This window comes from Eretmochelys imbricata, chromosome 6 (assembly GCF_965152235.1).
Source record: "Eretmochelys imbricata isolate rEreImb1 chromosome 6, rEreImb1.hap1, whole genome shotgun sequence".
Lineage (NCBI taxonomy): Eukaryota > Metazoa > Chordata > Testudines > Cheloniidae > Eretmochelys > Eretmochelys imbricata.
The window spans coordinates 15,291,297-15,310,591 of NC_135577.1; the positions used below are offsets into that span (position 1 = coordinate 15,291,297).

The 19,295-nt window shown below is 46.4% G+C and overlaps 1 protein-coding gene across 2 annotated transcripts in view; it reads right to left on the reverse strand.

Moving 5' to 3' along the window:
* The window catches only part of LOC144267148 (NACHT, LRR and PYD domains-containing protein 12-like), a 355,964-nt gene that overhangs the window by 299,849 nt on the left and 36,820 nt on the right, over window positions 1-19,295 (reverse strand). For both annotated transcript variants that reach the window (XM_077820865.1, XM_077820864.1), the window contains 3 exons: window positions 11,354-11,662; window positions 2,669-2,707; window positions 172-1,882 (listed from right to left, as the gene is read on the reverse strand). In XM_077820865.1, the coding sequence (XP_077676991.1) occupies window positions 172-1,882; window positions 2,669-2,707; window positions 11,354-11,642 (2,039 nt within the window). In that variant the 5' untranslated portion in view covers window positions 11,643-11,662. The remainder of the gene's footprint in view (window positions 1-171; window positions 1,883-2,668; window positions 2,708-11,353; window positions 11,663-19,295) is intronic.

A 19,295-nucleotide genomic window follows, 5' to 3' on the forward strand; every position in this document is an offset into this window, starting at 1 on the left:
GAATGGGGAGTGGTCCTGCCACAGTCTTAAAATTCTGTCACTTTTATGGTGGGTCATTCAGCCATTTGTGAGCTACGAAAATCTAGGGTGGGGGGAATCAACATTTAAAAAATAATGTATGTTTTACTACTTAAATTATGTAGGTGTTTTTGGAGCTCAGACAACACTCACCGACGTGGCTGCTTGCACGGTCTTGGCATACCTTCATCTTGAAAGGAACACTGTCTTAGACAAAGTGACTCCAGTTTACAGCAATGCTTTATACAGAATGAAAGAACAATTTCATCCATTTTGGTAAAGTTATGCTCAGTTAATATTAGCTGAGTGTAACGATTCATTGCACTCTGCACAATTTTTTTTTCTTGAATTTCATACAAACAGTGAAACGCCTCAAGATAGGAAGTCATCTTCTTACCAACATAATTGAACAATGACACAGTGGGTTTTTCTTCAACCCACTTTACTAAAGTGTCTTTAATTAGTGGTGAAATTTTACAGCTAAGCATTTTCTCCCTCTCCTCCTTTCTCTCATCATTTAAAAGACCAAACAGGAATCGCACTGTTAATGTGGAAGAATTCCTATTGTTTGTATCCCTTTTCAACAACATCTTGACATTTTTCAAAATAGTTTCTGAATCTTCCACTGTTGTTTCTTCTTTCTGCAACACACAAGATAAAGCTGCAAAAAATTCTTGAAAACTCAAGTGAATGAAGCTGTAGACATGTTCACAGTCAAGGTCTTTCTGAAACATGTTCTCATTCAGAAAGAGAGAGTCAGCTGTATCTAAGCCATGCTGCTTGATTTCATCTTCCTCAAAGAGTATTTTCTGCCTCCTTACTCCATCTGCAGCCAAGGAACAAAGTCCCTTCAAGTTCATTCGTATCTGTTGCTTTGAATTACTGCTGTGACCTTTCATCAGACTGGAGAGATAGAGCACGTAGACATCAGTGACTGTTCTTGAAGTTTGTGCAAGATCTTCACCTGCTTCCATCTGTTGTTTCAGAACAGTGCAGATGATCCAACACACAATGGGAATAAAGCACATGGTGAAGAGCATTTCACGGTCTTCTACAAAGTTATAGGCTTTTATTGCTTGTTCTTCATTCCTAAAGAACTTGTGAAAATATTCTTCTCTCGCATTTTCAGAAAACCCCAGAATCTCTGCATAACGTTCTGCACAATGTCCATCTTCCAAACACTGCTTGAGTTTCTCCAGAGCTGTTGGCCTTGTAGTAATTATTAAGTAGGATTTGTGAAGCACTTTTTTCCTAAATAAACTGCTCAGTACAATTTCCACTGGCTGCTTCTCACAGGGATCAGAGGAGAAATTACTTTCTGACTGATTAAAGGAAAATCTCAGTTCATCAAAACCGTCAATTATGAACAGGAGTTTCTCTGGATTCATCAAAATCTCTTTAGTTGGTGCATTTTGATCAGCACAGTTCTTGAAGATCAAATCTTCAATACTTCCCTGCTCACTGACAAAGTTAAGTTCCCTACAATTTATGTAGAAAACATAATCAAACCTGCTCTGATACAGTTCTCCATTTGCCCAGTCCAACATGATCTTTATTGCGGTCAGTGTTTTTCCAATTCCTGCAGGTCCCAGCAACATGACAATTTGTGGTAATTGTCCATCTTCATCAAGTTCAAATAAATGGCCTATGGTGATGGAACTAGCGTAGTTAGATATGATTTCTTCATGTCTCCGTCCCGAGGCCATTATTTCATTTTCTCTCTGATTTTTGTGACGATGTTCCTTTACAATGATCAGCTTTGTGTATCTGCTGTTTAGCTTCACATTCTCACCAAGACGAGCGTTCATATCTTTTATTGCGCTGTATTTGTTTCGTATATGTTCTCTGTACTTCACCCTGTAAGCTGAGTTAGTGACATGAAGCATTAGCTATTACTGTAATGCTACAATAACGCCATTTAAACAAGAATACTGTTTCAGTAAGTTTATAGTGCATGTTTCATCATAAGGTATCCTGATATAAATTAACTCTGGGCCCAGTCCTTACTCACATCAGTGGCCCCACTGAAATTAGTCATATGAGGAAAAAAGCGTAGGCTCAGGCCCTCTCTGCATTTATATATATAAGAATCACTTCATCAGTTACTGAAATGTAGCTATATCTAGGATGAAACCTGTCAGGTGTTTAACAGTGCACAATGGCACTCTGTAACAAAGTGATGGAGAATGACAGGTATAACTGAAACAGTAGTGGGAATTTAGGTGCAAAGAACAGAACTAAATATAACTTAAAATTTGTCCAGGGCTCAGAGGTTTAAAAAAGTCCCACAGCACTTTCAGTGACCACAGATGTTGACCTCTAGTTATTTCACCTCATTTAAAAGATGGCGTCCCTAGCAGGAGAGGGCCTTCCAGCATCATGCTGCTGCACGGCGTCAGTACTGCCTGAGACAAGAGCTCCACCTACTCACCAGCACCATGTTCTGCAGCCCCTGATTCTTTCCTGGAGATCTCCCCATGCATTTCCTCATCCCCCATCCAACCCTGCGTAACCGGTGTGATCTGACGAGACTGCGCTCTGAGGGGTTACTTATTATTTCTGCAAGTAAATCCAATGTCTGGCTGACCTAGCCTATTTCTGGTAATCACTGGTAACTATGCAATGCAATTCCTTATTGAATGTCACATACCATTTGCTGATGTTTCAGGTGTTTGCTGAGGACCCAAAGCTGAAAGAGAAATTTCACATGAATGTTAGTGCAACAAAAATCGCAGAGTATCACACAGTTCAGGACATTAGGACAAGTCATAGGAGCCCCAACTGCCCCCTTTCTGTTCCTTTAACCAGCACCTCCTTTTAAGTCCTTTACCTGACCATTTATATGGTCACTGGATGCCTTCCCTATGGAGTACCTACACTGGACATCCACCCCACACTTACCCAATAAGTTGCGACCTACCACCATAGCCTACCACCTTTTGTGCTCATCATAATAGGTCTTCCCTGACACTGGCTGTGGAGAAGGCAAAAAAACCCACGCTCACTCCACTGAAGCCAATATGGTGGTAAGGAAAAAATTCCTTCCCAGCCCCCCTAAAAAAGGAGTGACTAGCGCAATGCCCACAGCAGGTCCTAACCAAACCTGATATTTACACCTCCAGGAGAGGAAGGGTGGGTACTGCCTTGTCTACCGCATGGAGAAAGGGCTTCCAACGCCAGGCCTTGCACCGTTAAAGCCTTCTGCCCCTTACATTCCCCGGGGGGCGAGTCAGCACCACAAAGCTTTTTCTACCTTTTTGCAGCCCTTTCTGACCTTCCCCCTGCATAAAGCACTGCTACCTTCCAGCAGCAAGCCTGGCCAATGCTTCCCTTACTTAAAGGTGCGGTGCGGTCATTGCTGGTGTTGTGCATGTACATTATACTTCTTTTTTTACATACCGTACAAGATCATATTAACTTTACAAAAATCAAATCCAACTAAATGTTAAGCAAAAAATCAATACTCCAAGAACAGTTCATAAAACGTGGATACCCCAATACCTTATCCCAACCCTTCTTCTTTATTCCTTGATATTTATACATTTTATAAAATGTTAACACATAGGACACTACAGCTTTCCACAGGAAATCATAATTTAAATGGGACATTTAAGTGGCCTATTAAAGAGTACATGGTTTATAAATTATAGAGGCTCACCTGCATAAATATCTTCTAAACTGTTTTAAAAAACTGCATGTATGTAAAAAATACACAAAAGTCAAAGGAAAATCATAACAAATGCTCATTTAAGGCTTGATTTTGATATCTGCTTGACCTCCAATCCAGCATAGCCTTAGACACAAATCCTGCAAAGATTTAAGCGTGTGCGAAGTCTCACTGAATTTAAACATGTGCTTAGTGCTTTGCTGGACTGAAACTACACTGTCCTCTTCAAACAGGACTATACTAATGCTAAGAAGGAACCTTTCAGTTCACACCCACAGCAACCAACTGGGGAATTACAGTGCAGCACTTTGGTGCACACTGCTATTCACACCCCATAGTCTAAACAGTGGTGTAGTGTAGACAAGCCATTAGACTTGTACCAAAACCTTTGAAATGGATTTTTCATCTCAATACATGATTTAAATGTGCACACTCAGTGGAAGAAAGTGGTTTAAGCAGTAACGTTAAAGCAGAATTTCCTTTAAACTAACATTTTCTCTGCATTTTTTGGGATTGGTCCTGCTTTGAGCAGGGGGTTGGACTAGATGACCTCCTGAGGTCCCTTCCAATCCTTATATTCTATGATTCTAAGTCATTCGTTCAGGGTTCTCTGCAGTAATAAGCTCCCTGGTAAACCCACGGTTGAGGCAGGCAAAGAGAATTTCTTTGGCGACACTGGTTCAGTGACTTGTTCAAAACGTCCACCAGAAGCAATATTCTTTTTTTTAAAACCACTGGAGTAGCCACGTACGGTATGTCTACACAGCAATGTAGGCCTGGGCTCAGTCTAACCCCCCTTGTGTCCATGCACCAATTGTGCTAACCTAGGCCTCAGATCTAGGGTCCCAGGACCTTGCAGGGCTGGAGGGTTTGAGCCCGTGTTAAGCTGGGACCTAGGATCCAAGCCCTATTGCTTTCCTGTGTGCACATAGCCCTGGCTTGCCTTGGGTCCTGGAAGCCCTCTGGGTGTATCCCAGAGATCCTGGTGGCAGAGGAACAGCGCTGCAGGCAGCTAGCCCAGCAGCTGGAAGCTCCATTACTGCCTGGCCTAACACGATCCCTGTTCCCCTCCCAGTGGCAGCAGCTCCTCCTCTGGCTCCTGCTCGCTGCTGCACAGAGCTTCCCCGAACCAAGGGGCAAAGCTGCCAGGCAGGAGGCAGCTTCCAGCCACTGGGATGTTGGGAGTCTTCCCTCTCCTGGCCATGCTGAGCCGGGAGCCCTGCTGCTCCCCCTCCCTGCAGGGCAGCCACTTGGTCCCTACTCCACTCTCTGGCCCTTGCCCCCAGCCCCTCTGGGGCTGCATGTGCAGGGCTGCCTGGGCTGCATGCACTGTCAGGGGACTGAGTGGGAGTCAGCCCCCCAAATTCCCCCACTGCCTCCCTCAGTGGTAGCAGCTCCAGCTCCTCCTTGCTGCATGGCTGTCGCTTGTTCCCACTGTGCTCTCTGGCCCTTGCTCTCGAGCCCCCTGGGGCTGCATGTGCAGGGGTGCCCCAGCTGTGGCACGGTCAGGATGGTAAGTGGGAACCAGCCACAAACCTTCCCCGCAGCCTCCTTGTAACGGCCTGGCACTGACCTCTCACGAGTGCCCCTTCTGGTCGGGTGCATCTTCAGTCTTTAAATAGCTCCAGTCCTGGTATCAGGCTGTAGCCCCAGGGCTCCTCCCTGCCAGCAATAGATACATCCTCTGTGCGCCCTGCTGGCCCCAGCTCTTCAGCCAGGCCACTACATAATTCAGATCCCCTTCTTGAGAGTTATGGCTGTCCAATTATAGGCCACTTTTCCAGTGGCCTATGGGGGGCATCCAAGTCCACCCACTACTCCAAGTCCCAGCCTAGCGACCCTAAGAATAGCTGCCACATGTCGCTGTGTCCGTTTAACTAAGCTGCTTTCAGTTCCGTAGATCACTTTCCCACAGCCCCAGCCTTCACCAGTGCTTCACCCTTAGCTCAGGGCTCTTCTATGTTCAGGGCCAGCAGCCAGCCAGGAGCTCTCTCGCTCCCCCAGTCCCAGCTGGCACGGATCTGTCCATGGTGCTGCAGTTCCCTTTGGCCAGTCCTCTGGCTCCAGCAAGGAACTGCCTGTCTCTGGCTTTGCAGGTCCTTTTTAGATGGCCTTCCTGTGCCTTGATTGGCTGTGTCCCTTGAAGCCACTCTAGGCTGCTTGGAGGACTCCTCTACTACTCCTTTCCTGGGACAAGAGTGGCAGGATCCTGAGGCCGCCAGCAGGGGGCCTCTGGGCCTAGTGCACCCCATCACACTCCTATGGTGGTGGCAGCGGCTTTGGCACCAGCTCTTCCTTGCTGCTGTGCAGAGCTTGCCAGGAACAAAGCTGAGAGGTGGGAGACGGCTCCCAGCTGCCAGGATGTTCGGCTATGTCCCTTCCCTGCAGGGCAGCCACTTGGTCCCACTCTACTCTCTGACCCTTGCTCCCAGGCCCCTCCTGCCCTCCCTGGGGCTGCATGTTTAGAGATGCCTGGGCAGCGTGCACTGTGAGGGCAATGAGTGGGAGCAGTCCCAAAACCTCCCCACAAACTCCAGGGATCCTTTATCTCTGCCTCCCGGGGTGCGGTGGGGGCAGGGATAAGGGATCCTTGGGGGGAGCACACTTCACCCCAAGCCCTGGGGAAACACTGCAGCAGTCCGTAGCCGGCAGCAGCCAGCCTGGGGTGGGGGGGTGTTTTTCCTCTGATACCGTCATTTTATGTCAAACTTCAAAACAGACTAAAATAAATTAAAAAACCCAAACAAAAACAGCTTCATTGAATAGCCCATTTTTAAAAATTAAGAATTGCAAAGTTTCATTTAATAGTTTGGCTGCCCTGGAGACTGACATCATAATTATCCACAGAACAGGAGCACATGGGCATTTTCCTGCCAGTGTGACTCAGCCTAGAGGTGGAGAGCCCAGTTCTCAGATTAGATGGTAGTTCAGTATCAAGCCTTCACAAACTGCAGTCATTCTACTGAGACAGCTGCCAAAAGTGCTAATTATGCAGCTGATGTACTCATGTGTCCTTATGGGCACCTGAATCCCATCAACAGCACCATTACAGTTAACAGATAGGGTGGGCATTAGTTTTCCCCCACAATGGAATGTATTTGTAGGGCTAGAGTGCTGACTCTGGGATGGGGGGGGCACCAGGCACTCTGGGATAGGGTTACTTTGACTCAGGTCTGTGCACTGCAGTGTGGGTGCCAGAGTCCTAGGTTCAAGCACAGGTCAGAAAATCCTTAACCTAGAGTTAAAATGCAGTGTAGGTGCTCAAACCCAGGGTTCCCTGACATGGGTTAGCTGATTCAAATCCCACGAACCCTAGGCTTACATTTCTATGTAGACATAGCCATAGTGTCTTTCTTAATGATATATGAGCACTGAGATCTGCTAATTAAAAGCCCTATATTAGAGCTGGGTATTATTATAAAAAACAAACAAACAAACAATCTGAAAGGGTTGGAAGCAACCCACCAAAGAACAAAACAAAACAAAGTGGGGGTTTTCTTCTTAAAAAAAATTAGAAATTTCAATACTGCTGCATTTAGTCATCCCCAATTTTGGCAGGGGTCTCACTGCAAGCCCAGATAAGTGGTTTGGAAGCTTTCTCAGTCCTATAATTAAAGGGGCATTAGTTCTGAAAATATCTTTTCTTACAACTGTATATCAGAAGCTTGAGTTGAACAAAAAACACTTTAAACACTCAAGCCTTCTTTATATGTAATAAAGCAGGACAGAATTTTTTTAAACAGACCTTTTTTCCCCACAGGTAGGCAGCTCAAGAGAGTAACGTATTGATACTTCAGCCTTGACAAAAGCTAAAAACTATTTCTGAGTATAGCTCAAATGATGAGGTCCCAGCTGAGCTCGGGATTTATAGAGACAGAGTTCAAATCCTGCTACTAGCCCAAGTTTGGGGGTGGCATATTGTGGAATTTCTTTTTAAAAAACTAGCTCCCCCTTCCCTCTCACTGTTGTCACCCTCTCTGCTCTCATGCGCACTAGTGTCTTCATCCCTCCCATCCTCTCCCTCCAATCTGAAGACAGGAAGTATCAACCTTACATTCTTTTTTAATTTAATTTTTAAGGCCAGGTTCAATGGCATACTCTGGCTGCCCTACTCCACACTCAGAGCACATGGTCCAGTCAGACTAGGTTAGCAAATGCTTTGCATCACCAGATTCACACAAAACTGTGCCAAAAGTTCCCTGCCTCTTTCACCACCCTACATCCCCTGCATGCGTACTCCAAATCCCTCTTCCTTTCTGTCCTCCATAGTCACTCGCACACACTTGCTCCAGTTTCACCCTCCCTCCTGCACCCCACATTTCCCTTCTCTCTCTCTCTCTCTCACACACACACACACACACACACTCTCTCTCTCTCTCTCATTTCCCCCTCTTGTATCCTTCCACACACAGCTCTGTTTTCCCCTTACTCTCTCCTCTGTTGAGTAAATCTAGTGCAATAAGTAATATTTGAAAATAAATATTCTGGACTATTTTTTTCCTTTTTTCATAACTGAAAGTTTCTGCCAGCAGAGGCTGGTGCAGAACATTCTTCTCTAGGGCTTTGTCTACACTTGAGGCATGAAAGTGCTGTCGTGGCAGTGCTGCCAAAAAACCCACTTTCCAATGAGAGGGAGACCAACACCCATATTTGTTAAACGCAGCCTGAGACTTCAGTCCCTCTGAGAACAATGGTAAATAGATGCCCTTCTCAAAATAGCCACCTGACTGTGGGCTTGGACTTCAGTCCTGATGGAGATGGCAGCCATTTTGAAAGACAGCAGTTCTTAGTGGACTTCTCAGTAGTAGAATATTACTAGTCGAGATTGCAAAGGCCTTACACTCAATTCAAAGGCATTTCTCTGTCCTTCTGTGTGTATGTAATGTGATAATTTTTGAACATGGCAGTGTGACAAAGTTCCTCCTCTACCTTGGTGGGTCTTGTGCTTATTGGTGGATTTGCTCACCTTGGAGCTTCACGGCAGCCCTCAGTTTGGCCGTTTTCATGAACCAACAGTGCAAGTCAACGCCTCCTGTGACTGACCAGGAGTTGGGAGGTTTGGGGGGAACCCGGGCCCGCCCTCTACTCCGGGTTCCAGCCCAGAGCCCTGTGGAATGCAGCTGTCTAGAGTGCCTCCTGGAACAGCTGTGCGACAGCTACAACTCCCTGGGCTACTTCCCCATGGCCTCCTCCCAACACCTTCTTTATTCTCACCATAGGACCTTCCTCCTGTTGTCTGATAATGCTTATACTCCTCAGTCCTCCAACAGTATGCATTCTCACTCCCAGCTCCTCACACATGCACCACAAACTGAAGTGAGCTCCTTTTTAAACACAGGTGCCCTGATTAGCCTGCCTTAATTGATTCTAGCAGCTTCTTGATTGGCTGCAAGTGTTCTAATCAGCCTGTCAGTCTTAATTGTCTCCAGAAGGTTCCTGATTGTTCTGGAACCTTCCTTGTTACCTTACCCAGGGAAAAGGGACCTACTTAACCTGGGGCTAATATATCTGCCTTCTGTTACTCTCCTGGAGCCATCTGGCCTGACCCTGTCACAGCAGCCAATCCCAAAATTTCAGAGAATGCTCATCGCATCAATGGCAGGAACCCTATTGATTTCTGGGGAAACTGGAAACCCAAGAAAGGGAAACACATGAAGTCCCTGCCATTTAGTTAGCACAGCAACAGCTTGAAGAATCTCTGAAGTTGTCTCTAGAGCAAACAATCAGTTGATGGCACCCATTAATGCCTTCCAGCATAGCAACACCCTATTTCTTCTCTGCTCATGCTCCTCTCGCTAAGACTCCAAGAGCTTGCAGCAGAGGCATCTAAATCCCACAAGCAAGAACAGGCACAGGCCACTTGCAGGAAAATTTATATTCTAGAGTTTATTCTCACCACAATGATGAACGTTTCTGAATAGTCCAGTAAAATTCCTTTCAGTCTGTTTTGAGATGTATGGAATGATTTATAGAGGCAGTTTCCTGGGCCAGTAATGAGCCAGGACTACTCAGTCCCTCAGTGGGAGGGGACAGCCTGACACAGAGACAAAGGGACTAGTTTTAGCTTCAAGTTCGGGCTGTCTGAATTAGGAGCTGGGGGAGACACTGAGCAGCTCAGGGAGTCTCTGATTAACTCCCACTCCACACAAAGGGGGTCTTTGAACTGCTGTGGGATACAGCGCACGGTCAGACAGTTCCAGCCCTGTGGAGACCCGTGTGCAGGGAGGCACAGAACCAAACCGGTGCCGGCCAACTGAAGCCTCCACAGGACTCCAAACCAAGGTGCCAGGAGAGGGCCCTGCCCCACCTAGGAGTGAAAATATCGTAAGAGGTCCCCTTTCGTTTTCTTTAAACTGGTCAATGTTTGTGGTACTGCTACACTAATCTCTGGGTAAGGAGCCGGGGAGGGAGCTGGGGGTTGTGGTGCAGTAGTGAATGGCAGGAGGTGGGGAATGTATTGTATTATTCATGTTGCAGCATTTATTAGTTAACCGTAACCCTTTTCCTTCCCTAGAGCCCTTTTTTCCCTGTCACCACCAGGACAGGACACCATTTGTTACGGTGTTATTTTGGATGTGGTGTTTCAGTCGTTGGGGTCTGTATTGTTGTATTTTGTTCCCTGTGTAGTGGGTTACACTTCTTGTCTTGGGGGAGGGCTACATGCAGTTTTGTGAGATTGGGTAAATACAGCAAGAAATAAAACAACAAAAGGGAATATATTGAAGTTGTCCTGTCAGTGGAGTAAGATTTAACCTGTATTGGATGTGTTGTTCTGTGGTTTTTAATACCCATATTTGAGTTTTTATTTATTTACTTTGGAGCTAATCTGTGGATATATCAGTAAGAATTACTGCAAGAAAAGAGGCCATCCAATCACACAGACACTAGGAAACACCATACATTGATCTAAACGGATGCATTCCGGCACTCAGACTTTTGAATCTGTTATTAGTAGACCTGGCTGAAAATTTTCCAATGGAACATTTTTCTGTAGGAAAATGTCAGTTTGTCAAAATTTAAACATTCTGTGGGAACATGTCCATTCTGGTGAATTTTTTGTTGAAAGAGCATTTTGATGAAACATCCTGTTTCAACATTTTTTTGTAACAGAACATTTTGATTTTTTATTGGGAAATGACTTGTCTTTTCAAAATGTATTGCATTTCAGAGCATGCCTACTCTTACAATGCTGTGCCACTGTAGCACTTTAATGAAGTGCTCTCCCATCAGCTTAGTTAATCCGCCTTCCGGAGAGGCAGTAGCTGTGTTGGCTCCCACTGCCATAGGGCTGTGTACATGGGGGTTAGGTCGGCATGACCACGTTGCCCGGAGCGACGTAGTGACGTACCGATTTACAGCTATAATGTAGACCAGACCTTATATTTATATTTAATAAAAAAAATAGAAATGTCAAAATGAAAACATTTCACATTTTTTAAAATGAAGCATTTTTTGGAACATTTCAATTCTTGAAAAACTTCAAAAGTTTAAGTTTCTGTCTCAATTTGGGATGAAACAAAATTTCAAAATCTAAACATTTTTATGAGATAGATCCATTTTCCAACCAGTTTTAATAATTAGACTGTAGCTGTTCCTCCTGCACCCATTTCAGGGAATGTTCAAAAGGGGGAGAGATTCAGAAGTTGCAGGAACATTAGGTGTTCTTACCTTTCTTTCTTGCCTCCTTGAGTTTATCAGCAGAATCTCTGCAATTGATCTTTTCAAGGACCGATATAGCTACATTCACTGCACCTTGTTCCTTGTAGTATTCACACAAGAGGTCTACAAGTTTCAACCGATCGTCAGCTTCCTGCAGCTGACCTTTGGGGATTGTTCTTTTCTCATAGTTAGCATTTGCTAAGCTGAATTTAAATCTTTCAAGATCTCCTTCCTTTTCCGCTGAGAGATTGTCCAGTGTATCTAGAAGGATTTCTTTCATATTTTTGTCTGTAGTCATCGCAGAATATTACCAATAATCTGAAAAATAAGTGGAGAATTAAAAGTCAATTATTTATGAATCTCATGGTGTTGTTGAGATGGTGATTCAGTACACATACATGTAACCCTGCTGCCCGTCTGAGTTGGCAGCAACAAGGGCCGGATTCAGCATCTAGGGGTTCCGTTTCAATAACGCAATGCAAAACCGGTTCGAGCCCCCACCCAGTGACCTGGGACAATTACATACTACCCCCCGGGTGCCTATAAGAGGCAATACTTCCCCTCTCAGAAGCACAGAGTCTGAGTGTAGCAAAATTGTTTTAATAAAGGAGGGAAACAATGCGGCATTATGTTGGGGAAACACCACCAACAGGATTCATAACACAAACCATGAGCAAAAGACCCACCCCCAAGTAAGTTTGGCAGTGTCCTTTTCCCCTTAGGGTCTTAAGTCCAGCAATGCAAAAAATCACCCAAAGTCCCAAAAGTCCAACACCCCTGTTAAGGTTTCTTCCCCACTCTGAACTCTAGGGTACAGGTGTGGGGACCCGCATGAAAGACCCCCTAAGCTTATTTCTACCAGCTTAGGTTAAAAATTCCCCAAGGCACAAAGTCTTTGCCCTTGGATTAGGTAAAACACTGCCACGACTAAGTGTTTTAGACAAAGAACAGGGAAAGGACCACTTGGAGTTCCTACTTCCCCAAAATATCCCCCCAAGTCCTTACACCCCCTTTCCTGGGGAGGCTTGAGAATAAACAAGATGAGCACAACCTCTTGGATTTTTAAGACCCAAAAAACCCAATCAGCCCCCGGCTCCACATTTGAAAGTAGCTTGTCCCCTCATTGGTCATTTTGGGTCAGGTGCCAGCAAGGTTACCTTAGCTTCTTAACCCTTTACAGGTGAAAGGATTTTGCCTCTGGCCAGGAGGGATTTTATAGCACTGGATTTTATACAGAAAGGTGGTTACTCTTCCCTTTATATTTATGACAACCCCAAAAGTCTCTTGAGTCCAGCAATGAAAAATCACTCAAAGTCCAACAACCCAAAAGTCTCTGTCCCTGATCAGTGCAGCCCCAGAGTTCAAAAGTTTATCTGCAGAGTTTACCTCCCAGCCTTGATGGAAAGAGGGAGGCCCAGAAAAAGATCATCCTCGTCGACATCACGGTCTCCTTCGAGAACAGGACCCCGGCCTTCCGAGAAGCCCGAGCTCGTAAGATGGAAAAATACGCCCCCCTGGCTGACACCCTGAGAGGGAAGGGCTACAAGGTGCAGATGGATGCCCTGATCGTCGGAGCCCTGGGCGCTTGGGACCCCTGCAACGAGCGTGTGCTGCGGACCTGTGGGATCAGTCGATGCTACACACGGCTCATGCAGCACCTCATGGTCTCGGACACCATCCGATGGCCCAGGGACATCTACATCGAACACATCACCGGCCACTGACAGTACCAGGAGGTGTGAGCCGGTACGTCATCGTGAACCAACTATGGGAAAGGGACTGAGAGACTTTTTCCATTGGACCATATGAACTGGAACCATAAATCCACTGAACATTAAATCCCACCAAATGAGGGTAGATCCGTCCACATCACCGTATCCGCTCATTGTACTCCACACCTGAACATAGCCATTATATGGACAACATACCCCCATAGCTCAATGTCTGTACTTTGACCCGTTAAACTTTTACCCCCAACTGGGGAGATTGCAGATTATGTATTCCTTATGCTACCCGCTCTTAAACTGAATTTCGCACCACTTGATAATCTGTACCTTATTCCCTGATAACCAGAAACTTCAATGCCTAAACTCTGTACCGTTTTCTTTTTTACTTCAACATTATCTTAATAAAATTATTGTGTTACTGCTGGGATTATAGGGTGATTTTTCTCACAGGGCTCTGTTAATGATCCCTCTTACTAATTGTGGTTTTGTTCCTCCCCAGAAAAAGGAACTGGTATATATCTGAGTTCAGCATTTATTTTGGCATAGATTCCTGCCTCCCTGAAGGCTGTGGAAGGGAACCAAGAGGTTGAGGCCTAATGGGAGGCAAATGGGAGTTTCCACCCCAACAGCCCTAAGCTGCTGCGTTCTTTCTGCTCCCCCTCCTCCTACGAGAATGGCTTCCAGTTACTGCAGGGAGGGGCTGGGAGTGGAGAGAGCTCTTCCTAAGCAGCTCTGATTGGCTGACTGCTCCACTTGTTGGCCTTCTGGGGCAGAGCAACCAATCACAGGGGGATTTCCCCATGGCAGAACTCAAATTAATTGTAGAGATGGAGTTTCTCCTGTCATCACCAGACAGGCTCCAGCCCCAACCGAAATCCCTGTGACTCACAAAAAAATTGCAAGAGCTGTCAATACTGAGTATGGGGTAGGCTGCTGAAGGTCTGGTAATTTCCCTGACAGATGCAGCAGGCAGGACCAGATCAGGGCAATCCAGGGAAGTAGACACACCATGACATTTACCCTTCCTGCCTTGTTCCCAACCCTGGACCATGGCTCTATCCATATCCTGTGGCCCTGACTTCCCAGGGCTATCCACACTAGTGTTATCTGCTGAAAGGGGCTGTCACCCATCCTCCTTGGCAGGCTGGGGCTTCCCTCCTCATGACAAGCAGAGGTATCAGCAGGGGACCCTGCTTTCCCTTGGAAGCTGCTCAGGGATCCCCTCTCCCCCTCAGAAAAGCAAAAGCAGCTTCAGAGGAACCCTCCAGTACTTCCCTCAGCTGGCAGGGTATATCCGGTTGGCTGGGGTATCTGGCCCCACCACAGACTTCTCTTCCTGCCACATTGCAAGTGATTAGTGTACAAATCACTCCTCATACAAATCCAGCATATGAGAGCCCAGCACATTTTTAATTTTCAGTGCTTACCCATTTCCAGTACTGAGGCCCCAAGCTCTGGTTTCAGGCTAGTATAAAGCATCTTATAGCGGTGAACAGCAGAGAGGCTAACAGAGGGAGTTTGCCTGGGATCTGTCTGACAGGAGGTACGCTAAGGGCTGCATTAGGGAGGCTGTGTTGGTGAGTGTCTGTTGTGGGGACAGTTTGACTGTGTGCTTGATTGGTTGTTTGAAAAGTATGAATTGGGAGTGCTTTGTTCCAGGTGAGCCTTGAGGGGGCCTGACTGTTATAAAAAGCCAGTGAGCAGCAAACAGCAGAGAGGCTAACAGAGGGAGTTCACCCGGGGAGAGCCCACTGAGGCTTACATCTTGCCGGATTCTCTGAGTAGTTACTACAACTCCTGAAGAAGCTCGTAGAAGGAAGGTAATATGGATGGGGAGCATTCAGCTGTTGTGACCTGCACTGGCTGTGCCATGTTTGTCTTTCTTCCACAGGACAGAACCGACTTTGTCTGTACAAAGTGCAAGCTGGTCTCCATATTGGAAGAGAAGGTTCAAGGTCTGGAGAAACAAGTATCGACCCTGCGTTGCATAAGAGAAACTGAAGATTTCCTGGACAAACGCCAGGATATGCTTCTACGGGCACAATGTTCTGAAGATTCAGAGCAGGCTGCGCAGCGGGGACAAGAGGACAGTGAAGAAATCTGGCAGCATGTCACCTCCAGAAGAAGAAAGGGGAGCGTCCATGTACCAGCAACGCAGATACAGGTAAGTAACCGTTTTCATGTTCTCTCCACAGGTACTAATGCTGAGAGTGGACTAGATGATACATCTGAGGGAAGGGAACAGAACGAGACTCTGCCGATTGGAAGGCATGAGATGCACTGTCCTAGGGATGGGGGTTCCACGAAATGAGAGCGAAAGGGGAGGGCTCCTGCCTCATACTAAGAAAGCACGACAAACAGCAAGTTATCTCAAGTGCCTATACACAAATGCATGAAGCCTGGGAAACAAGCAGGGAGAACTGGAAGTCCTGGCACGGTCAAGGAATTATGATGTGACTGGAATAACAGAGACTGGAGTACTGTCATGGATGGATATAAACTGTTCAGGAAGGACAGGCAGGGCAGAAAAGATGGGGGAGTTGCATTGTATGTAAGAGAGCAGTATGACTGCTCAGAGCTCCGGTATGAAACTGCAGAAAAACCTGAGAGTCTCTGGATTAAGTTTAGAAGCGTGAGCAACAAGGTTGATGTCGTGGTGGGAGTCTGCTATAAACCACTGGATCAGGGGGATGAGGTGGACAAGGCTTTCTTCCGGCAACTCACGGAAGTTACTAGATCACAGGCTCTGGTTCTCATGGGAGACTTCAATCACTCTGATATCTGCTGGGACAGCAATTCAGCAGTGCACAGACAATCCAGGAAGTTTTTGGAGAGTGTAGGGGACAATTTCCTGCTGCAAGTGCTGGAGGAACCAACTAGGGACAGAGCTCTTCTTGACCTGCTGCTCACAAACTGGGAAGAATTAGTAGGGGAAGCAAAAGTGGATGGAAACCTGAGAGGCAGTGACCATGAGATGGTCGAGTTCAGAATCTTGACACAGGGAAGAAAGGAGAGCAGCAGAATGCGGACCCTGGACTTCAGAAAAGCAGACTTTGACAACCTCAGGGAACTCATGGGCAGGATCCCCTGGGAGAATAACATGAGATGGAAAGGAGTCCAGGAGAGCTGGCTGTATTTTTAAAGAATCCTTATTGAGGTTACAGGGACAAACCATCCCGATGCATAGAAAGAATAGTAAATATGGCAGGCGACCAGCTTGGCTTAACAGTGAAATCCTTGCTGATCTTAAACACAAAAAAGAAGCTTACAAGAAGTGGAAGATTGGACAAATGACCAGGGAAGAGTATAAAAATATTACTCGGGCATGCAGGAGTGAAATCAGGAAGGCGAAATCACACCTGGAGTTGCAGCTAGCAAGCGATGTTAAGAGTAAGAAGAAAGGTTTCTTCAGGTATGTTAGCAACAAGAAGAAGGTCAAGGAAAGTGTGGGCCCCTCACTGAATGAGGGAGACAACCTAGTGACAGAGGATGTGGAAAAAGCTAATGTACTCAATGCTTTTTTTGCCTCTGTCTTCACAAACAAGGTCAGCTCCCAGACTGCTGCATTGGGCAGCACAGCATGGGGAGGAGGTGACAGCCCTCTGTGGAGAAAGAAGTGGTTCAGGACTATTTAGAAAAGCTGGATGAGCACAAGTCCATGGGGCCGGATGCGCTGCATCCGAGAGTGCTAAAGGAGTCGGCAGATGTGATTGCAGAGTCATTGGCCATTATCTTTGAAAACTCATGGCAATCGGGGGAGGTCCCGGATGACTGGAAAAAGGCTAATGTAGTGCCCATCTTTAAAAAAAGGGAAGGAGGAGGATCCTGGAAACTACAGGCTAGTCAGCCTCACCTCAGTCCCTGGAAAAATCATGGAGCAGATTCTCAAGGAATCAATTCTGAAGCACTTAGAGGACAGGAAAGTGATCAGGAACAGTCAGCATGGATTCACCAAGGGCAAGTCATGCCTGACTAATCTAATGGCCTTCTATGATGAGATAACTGGCTCTGTGCATGAGGGGAAAGCAGTGGACGTGTTGTTCCTTGACTTTAGCAAAGCTTTTGACATGGTCTTCCACAGTATTCTTGCCAGTAAGTTAAAGAAGTATGGGATGGATGAATGGACTATAAGGTGGATAGAAAGCTGGCTAGATTGTCGGGCTCAACAGGTAGTGATCAATGGCTCCATGTCTAGTTGGCAGCCAGTATCAAGTGGAGTGCCCCAAGGGTTGGTCCTCGGGCCGGTTTTGTTCAATATCTTCATTAATGATCTGGAGGATGGTGTGGATTGCACCCTCAGCAAGTTTGCAGATGACACTAAACTGGGAGGAGAGGTAGATACGCTGGAGGATAGGGATAGGATACCGAGGGCCCTAGACAAATTAGAGGATTGGGCCAAAAGAAATCTGAGGTTCAACAAGGACAAGTGCAGAGTCCTGCACTTAGGACAGAAGAATCCCATGCATCACTACAGACTAGGGACCGAATGGCTAGGCAGCAGTTCTGCAGAAAAGGACCTAGGGGTTACAGTGGATGAGACGCTGGATATGAGCCAACAGTGTGCCGTTGTTGCCAAGAAGGCCAATGGCATTTTGCGATGTATAAGTAGGGGCATTGCCAGCAGATCGAGGGACGTGATCATTCCCCTCTATTCGACATTGGTGCGGCCTCATCTGGAGTACTGTGTCCAGTTTTGGGCCCCGCACTACAAGAAGGATGTGGAAAAATTGGAAAGCATCCAGCAGAAGGCAACAAAAATGATTAGGGGACTGGAACACATGAATTATGAGGAGAGGCCGAGGGAACTGGGATTGTTTAATCTGTGGAAGATAAGAGTGAGGGGGGATTTGATAGCTGCTTTCAACTACCTGAAAGGGGGTTTCAAAGAGGATGGATCTAGACTGTTCTCAGTGGTAGCAGATGACAGAACGAGGAGTAATGGTCTCAAATTGCAGTGGGGGAGATTTAGGTTGGATATTAGGAAAAACTTTTTCACTAGGAGGGTGGTGAAACACTGGAATGCGTTACCTAGGGAGGTGGTGGAATCTCCTTCCTTAGAAGTTTTTAAGGTCAGGCTTGACAAAGCCCTGGCTGGGATGATTTAGTTGGGGATTGGTCCTGCTTTGAGCAGGGGGTTGGACTAGATGAGCTCCTGAGGTCCCTTCCAACCCTGATATTCTATGATCTTGCAAAGGTTCTATCCCTGCTGCCCATGCAGGATTAATTCTCTCTCCTTTGTTTTCACAAATGTTATGGAGAATGCAACAGATACCAGTGACAGAAGCAACACTAGGGAGGGTACTGAGCAGTCATTGTGAGTGAGCAGGCATCTCAACTGGCTTTCAGCCTTCCAAAGATACACTCCACCACCCTCCTACATCTGATGAGGGTGTAGTCACTATCTTCTGCCTGGCTGCCTTCTATTGGGATAAACTTTCATAAGAGGGTTACTCAGCTTGTGCAGTAACTGAGGCTCCTCGACATGCGTGTCCCCATGGGTGCTCCACTGTAAGTGTGACAGAGCCTTTGCATCTGAAGTCGGAGATCTTCAACAGCAGTGCCGGTCGGACTGCACATGTGCACCTCCCCTCCCCTGTGCTGTACACGTGTTGTATATATAGCACTGTGAGGGTTGACTGCCCTCAGTTCCTTCTCTGCCGCAGAGCCCAAACGTTACGCTCCGAAGCAGAGGGGAGGAGAGCAGGTAGAGGAGTACCCATTGGGGGACACATCTCCAAGAACTTCAATTACTGTACAAGGTGAGTAAACCTTTCTTCTTTTTTGAGTGATGTCCACATGGGTGCTCCCCGGTAGGTGACTATAAAGCAGAGCCCCTAGCTGGAAACTTGGGGCTTTGGAGCAGGAGGACAGGACCTTACATCCGAGAATGGTGTCTGCCGTGGAATCCTGCAAGATGGGATAATGTTGGGCAAATGTATCAGAGGACGCCCAGGTGACAGCCCGGCATATATCTGTTATGGGAACGTTACTGAGGAATGCAATGGCGGTTGAGAGCGCTTCTGTAGAGTGTCTCCTCATAGATGCAGGTGGTTGCTTATTGTGAAGGTCATAAGACAGGCATATGCACTGTGAAATCAACTTAGAGAGGCAATGCTTAGCTATAGCGGAGCCTTTAGAACATTTGGCGACAGATATGAACAGGTGTGGTGATTTTTCTGAATGGTTTGGTTCTATCCAAGTAGAAGGATAATGCGCATCTCAGA